The sequence below is a fragment of the Gigantopelta aegis genome, unplaced genomic scaffold (assembly GCF_016097555.1).
Source record: "Gigantopelta aegis isolate Gae_Host unplaced genomic scaffold, Gae_host_genome ctg7654_pilon_pilon, whole genome shotgun sequence".
Taxonomy (NCBI): domain Eukaryota; kingdom Metazoa; phylum Mollusca; class Gastropoda; order Neomphalida; family Peltospiridae; genus Gigantopelta; species Gigantopelta aegis.
In genome coordinates this window covers 5,178-11,546 of record NW_024535987.1, presented here as the reverse complement: position 1 = coordinate 11,546, position 6,369 = coordinate 5,178, and the positions used below count along the sequence as shown (strand labels likewise).

General features: G+C 34.5%; 1 protein-coding gene across 1 annotated transcript; it reads left to right on the top strand.

Moving 5' to 3' along the window:
• Positions 1-16: 16 nt before the first annotated feature.
• On the top strand, positions 17-5,036 carry LOC121366907. The gene is made up of 5 exons (XM_041491152.1): positions 17-360; positions 1,333-1,431; positions 2,409-2,507; positions 3,605-3,703; positions 4,675-5,036. The coding sequence occupies exons 1-5, from the start codon at positions 107-109 to the stop codon at positions 4,775-4,777; spliced, it is 654 nt and encodes a 217-aa protein (XP_041347086.1). The 5' UTR covers positions 17-106; the 3' UTR covers positions 4,778-5,036.
• Positions 5,037-6,369: the final 1,333 nt, after the last annotated feature.

The following is a 6,369-nucleotide window of genomic DNA, read 5'->3' as shown; positions in this document are numbered from 1 at the left end:
TTGAGGGCAGCCAGTTTCTCAGTTGAGGGAACTGGAGGGTCGGAAGGGAATTGAGACCTCAGGCTTATCTTGTGATGAACGTATTCTGACATCACACAGAAACAATATGCCTTCAGGTCTTCAAAAAATGATGTATGACCAAGACATAAGTAATGGTTCTCAACATCATGGAACATCTAAGTCACGACAGACATTCACAAACTCTGCCGAGATTCAAAACACTTTGCTGAGAAATGATGACAAAAAGAAAGATGTCGAAAGGTACAATTGCATAGAGAACTTGTCCAAGTCTACAGACGATATTAACAGTGGGAAAAAGTCTTCTTTGAAATCCCTGAAACAGTTCTTTGGCAAAAAGAAGTAAGTAGTATTTGATGGCATATGTTTATTGGAATAGTATTATAATGGTAATTATTTATGCATAATTAATACATAAATAACTTAGAGAAGTATTTTTGTTAGAAGTAGAACTGACATTAAACAAAGTCATCCATGGATATTAGTCACTTATACTTGCAAATAATATTGATTTGAATATTTCAATAATGTTTAATCCATGATTATACGCCCAAACTTTCATTCATTTCATTTCCGTGCTTATATCCAATTAAGGTTCAAACACTCTGTCCTGGGCACACACCTCAGCTATCTGGGCTGTCTGTCCAGGACACTGGGTTAGTTGTTAGTGGTTAGTGAGAGAAGAGGGTGTAGTGGTCTTACACCTACCCATTGAGTTGTTAAAACTTGCTCTGGGTGGTAGCTGGTACCGGGCTGCAAGCCTAGTACCTACCAGCCTTCTGTCAGATGGTTTAACCACAACACAACCGAGGCCCGTCTTTCAATTCTTCCAAAACATTCATGCTTTAAAGAAATGTTTGATAATTGTCACCTCTGACAATATTGAGTCAGGGATCGTTCTAGGGAGTACTTCTGGGGAAATGGTTGTCCCGTGATGTTCTTGCACCGCTTCTCCCTAACTGTCCTCACTTCTCCCTAAATTGTTTGACTTCTCCCTGTTTTGTCAATCTAGCTTAAACCATACAGTGCTATAAAAACTATAAATTGTTAACAAGAACGTTTTGAAAATGGCACACATTTAAAAATTGTTCATTGAAGCTACTATCAAAAGTGTGAAGATTTGCATTTGGCCTTTAAAAAACAACCAGCGTGTGTTTGCAGGAACATGTTGAAGAAAATTAAGTAGTGTAGATCAGATTTCCTTCTTTTTTCTTTCTTTTTTCTTTAAAAAAAATATTTTTATAACAATTAAAATTCATCCCTCTTTTCAGCTATATGTACATATTAATAGAAAATTTTTTTACATGTCAAAAGGTACAATTGCATGGAGAACTTGTCCAAGTCTACAAATGATATTAATAGTGAGGAAAAGTCTACTTTGAAATCCCTGAAAGAGTTCTTTGCCAAAAAGAAGTAAGTAGTATTTGATGGCATTTGTTTATTGGAGTAGTATTATAATGGTAATTATTTATGCATAATTAATACATAAATAACTTAGAGAAGTATTTTTGGTAGAAGTGGAACCGACATTAAACAAAATTATCCATGCATATTAGTCACTTATACTTGCAAATAATATTGATTTGAATATTTCATTAATGTTTAATCCCTGATTATAAGCCCAAACTTTCATTCATTTCATTTTCGTGCTTATATCCAATTAAGGTTCAAGCACTCTGTCCTGGGCACACACCTCAGCTATCTGGGCTGTCTGTCCAGGACACTGGGTTAGTTGTTAGTTGTTAGTGAGAGAAGAGGGTGTAGTGGTCTTAAACCTACCCATTGAGTTGTTAAAACTTGCTCTGGGTGGTAGCTGGTACCGGGCTGCAAGCCCAGTACTTACCAGCCTTCTGTCAGATGGTTTTAACAACAACACCACCGAGGCAGGCCCGTCTTTCAATTCTTCCAAAACATTCATGCTTTAAAGAAATGTTTGATAATTGTCACCTCTGACAATATTGAGTCAGGGATCGTTCTAGGGAGTACTTCTGGGGAAATGGTTGTCCCGTGATGTTCTTGCACCGCTTCTCCCTAACTGTCCTCACTTCTCCCTAAATTGTTTGACTTCTCCCTGTTTTGTCAGTCTAGCTTAAACCATACAGTGCTATAAAAACTATAAATTGTTAACAAGAACGTTTTGAAAATGGCACACATTTAAAAATTGTTCATTGAAGCTACTATCAAAAGTGTGAAGATTTGCATTTGGCCTTTAAAAAACAACCAGCGTGTGTTTGCAGGAACATGTTGAAGAAAGTTAAGTAGTGTAGATCAGATTTCCTTCTTTTTTCTTTCTTTTTTCTTTAAAAAAAATATTTTTATAACAATTAAAATTCATCCCTCTTTTCAGCTATATGTACATATTAATAGAACATTTTTTTACATGTCAAAAGGTTCAGTTGCATGGAGAACTTGTCCAAGTCTACAAATGATATTAATAGTGAGGAAAAGTCTACTTTGAAATCCCTGAAAGAGTTCTTTGCCAAAAAGAAGTAAGTAGTATTTGATGGCATTTGTTTATTGGAGTAGTATTATAATGGTAATTATTTATGCATAATTAATACATAAATAACTTAGAGAAGTATTTTTGGTAGAAGTAGAACTGACATTAAACAAAGTCATCCATGCATATTAGTCACTTATACTTGCAAATAATATTAATTTGAATATTTCAATAATGTTTAATCCATGATTATAAGCCCAAAGTATTTTTGGTAGAAGTAGAACTGACATTAAACAAAGTCATCCATGCATATTAGTCACTTATACTTGCAAATAATATTAATTTGAATATTTCAATAATGTTTAATCCATGATTATAAGCCCAAACTTTCATTCATTTCATTTTCGTGCTTATATCCAATTAAGGTTCAAGCATGCTGTCCTGGGCACACACCTTAGCTATCTGGGCTGTCTGTCCAGGACACTGGGTTAGTTGTTAGTTGTTAGTGAGAGAAGAGGGTGTAGTGGTCTTACACCTACCCATTGAGTTGTTAAAACTTGCTCTGGGTGGTAGCTGGTACCGGGCTGCAAGCCCAGTACCTACCAGCCTTCTGTCAGATGGTTTAACCACAACACAACCGAGGCCCGTCTTTCAATTCTTCCAAAACATTCATGCTTTAAAGAAATGTTTGATAATTGTCACCTCTGACAATATTGAGTCAGGGATCGTTCTAGGGAGTACTTCTGGGGAAATGGTTGTCCCGTGATGTTCTTGCACCGCTTCTCCCTAACTGTCCTCACTTCTCCCTAAATTGTTTGACTTCTCCCTGTTTTGTCAGTCTAGCTTAAACCATACAGTGCTATAAAAACTATAAATTGTTAACAAGATCCTTTTGTAAATGGCACACATTTAAAAATTGTTCATTGAAGCTACTATCAAAAGTGTGAAGATTTGCATTTGGCCTTTAAAAAACAACCAGCGTGTGTTTGCAGGAACATGTTGAAGAAAGTTAAGTAGTGTAGATTAGATTTCCTTCTTTTTTCTTCCTTTTTATTAAAAAAAAATATTTTTTTATAACAATTAAAATTAAACTTTCTTTTCACCTATATGTACATATTAATAGAATTTTTTTTTACATGTCAAAAGGTACAATTGCATGGAAAACTTATTCAAGTCTACAGATGATATTAACAGTGGGGAAAAGTCTACTTTGAAATCCCTGAAACAATTCTTTGGCAAAAAGAAGTAAGTAGTATTTGATGGCATTTATTTATTAGAGTAGTATTATAATGGTAATTATTTATGCATAATTAATACATAAATAACTTAGAGAAGTAATTTTGGTAGAAGTGGAACTGACATTAAACAAAGTCATCCATGCATATTAGTCACTTATACTTGCAAATAATATTGATTTGAATATTTCATTAATGTTTAATCCCTGATTATAAGCCCAAACTTTCATTCATTTCATTTTCGTGCTTATATCCAATTAAGGTTCAAGCACGCTGTCCTGGGCACACACCTCAGCTATCTGGGCTGTCTGTCCAGGACACTGGGTTAGTTGTTAGTGAGAGAAGAGGGTGTAGTGGTCTTACACCTACCCATTGAGTTGTTAAAACTTGCTCTGGGTGGTAGCTGGTACCGGGCTGCAAGCCCAGTATCTACCAGCCTTCTGTCAGATGGTTTAACCACAACACAACCGAGGCCCGTCTTTCAATTCTTCCAAAACATTCATGCTTTAAAGAAATGTTTGATAATTGTCACCTCTGACAATATTGAGTCAGGGATCGTTCTAGGGAGTACTTCTGGGGAAATGGTTGTCCCGTGATGTTCTTGCACCGCTTCTCCCTAACTGTCCTCACTTCTCCCTAAATTGTTTCGAGGGAGAAGTGACTTCTCCCTGTTTTGTCAGTCTAGCTTAAACGATACAGTGCTATAAAAACTATAAATTGTTAACAAGATCCTTTTGATAATGGTACACATTTAAAAATTGTTCATTGAAGCTACTATCAAAAGTGTGAAGATTTGCATTTGGCCTTTAAAAAACAACCAGCGTCTGTTTCCAGGAACATGTTGAAGAAAGTTAAGTAGTGTAGATCAGATTTCCTTCTTTTTTCTTTTCTTTAAAAAAAATATTTTTATAACAATTAAAATTCATCCTTCTTTTCACCTATATGTACATATTAATAGAAAAAAAATTTACTTGTCAAAAGGTACAATTGCACGGAGTACTTGTTCAAGTCTACAGATGATATTAACAGTGGGGGAAAGTCTACTTTGAAATCCCTGAAACAATTCTTTGGCAAAAAGAAGTAAGTAGTATTTGATGGCATTTATTTATTGGAGTAGTATTATAATGGTAATTATTTATGCATAATTAATACATAAATAACTTAGAGAAGTAATTTTGGTAGAAGTGGAACTGACATTAAACAAAGTCATCCATGCATATTAGTCACTTATACTTGCAAATAATATTGATTTGAATATTTCATTAATGTTTAATCCCTGATTATAAGCCCAAACTTTCATTCATTTCATTTTCGTGCTTATATCCAATTAAGGTTCAAGCACGCTGTCCTGGGCACACACCTCAGCTATCTGGGCTGTCTGTCCAGGACAGTGGGTTAGTTGTTAGTGGTTAGTAAGAGAAGAGGGTGTAGTGGTCTTACACCTACCCATTGAGTTGTTAAAACTTGCTCTGGGTGGTAGCCGGTACCGGGCTGCAAGCCCAGTACCTACCAGCCTTCTGTCAGATGGTTTAACAACACCACCAAGGCCGGTTTTTCAATTCTTCCAAAACATTCATGGTTTGTAGAAATATTTGATAATTGTCACCTCTGACAATATTCAGTCAGGGATCATTCTAGGGAGTACTTCCGGGGAAATGGTTGTCCCATGATGTTCTTGCACCGCTTCTTCCTAACTGTCCTCACTTCTCCCTAAATTGTTTGGAGGGAGAAGTGACTTCTCCCTGTTTTGTCAGTCTAGCTTAAACCATACAGTGCTATAAAACTATAAATTTAGTATACATTTTTTACTTTTTATAAACTTAAAAAACAGGAATACAGTAGAGAAATAGACATAACCAGGGCTAGCTCTGTGTGTGTAGAAACTTTCACCAAATTATTTATTAGACTTCAAAAATGACAGAAACCAAGTAATTTTCGAACAAAATACCAGTTATTACATGAAGTTATTTGCCAATTATGTTAAATACGCAGTTGGTGAATTTGGTGAGTGCCAGATCTAGCCCTGCATAACATATACTGCTAGTATTTAACCATTACCTTTTTTTTTTTAAATCTGTGTAATTTATACTGATTGTGTAGTTCATATTATGTATCTTAATGCTTGGTTTTTCACATGTTTATTTTATGTACTGTTAGGTAAATGTCGGATGCCAACCCCAGTGTTTAGGTATTTATTAGTTTTGTGATCTGAAACTTGAGTGGCTTCTAGAAAAACTGTGAAGTACATGTATATTAGCACATAACACTCTGATTAGTAAATCAAAATAGGAAAATATTTTGGTAAAATTCTTTAAATAGACCTTTTGTAATAATTAATTTAATGAAAAAGTGTTTAGATTATAACTGCTCTGTTGTTCTACCATCGTTCATATTGTTAGCTTAAATGCAACATTTAAATATTAGAATGTGCAAAATGGCTTCTCTTTTTTCCCATTGTGGAATTTGTTCAAATACTGTTTTAAATTGTTTGAAGACATGTAAATTGGTACCAGCATTGTTAAACTATTTTGAAGGAAAATATACATTTGGATTAATTTAAAATTTTTATTAAATATATTTCCTGTAAACAATATTTTGTATTTTTAAATGAGCTTTATTTGTTATTTTTAGTTCCCATTATGCATGTATTTCATGGTTTTTTGGAATGTCCAAAAG

Excerpts from the sequence above, each read along its gene's own strand:
- LOC121366907 (XM_041491152.1), top strand. The coding sequence starts at position 107 with ATGCCTTCAGGTCTTCAAAAAATGATGTATGACCAAGACATAAGTAAT. Across the intron at positions 2,508-3,604 it reads GAGTTCTTTGCCAAAAAGAA|GTACAATTGCATGGAAAACT; the intron begins GTAAGTAGTATT and ends ACATGTCAAAAG. Across the intron at positions 3,704-4,674 it reads CAATTCTTTGGCAAAAAGAA|GTACAATTGCACGGAGTACT; the intron begins GTAAGTAGTATT and ends ACTTGTCAAAAG.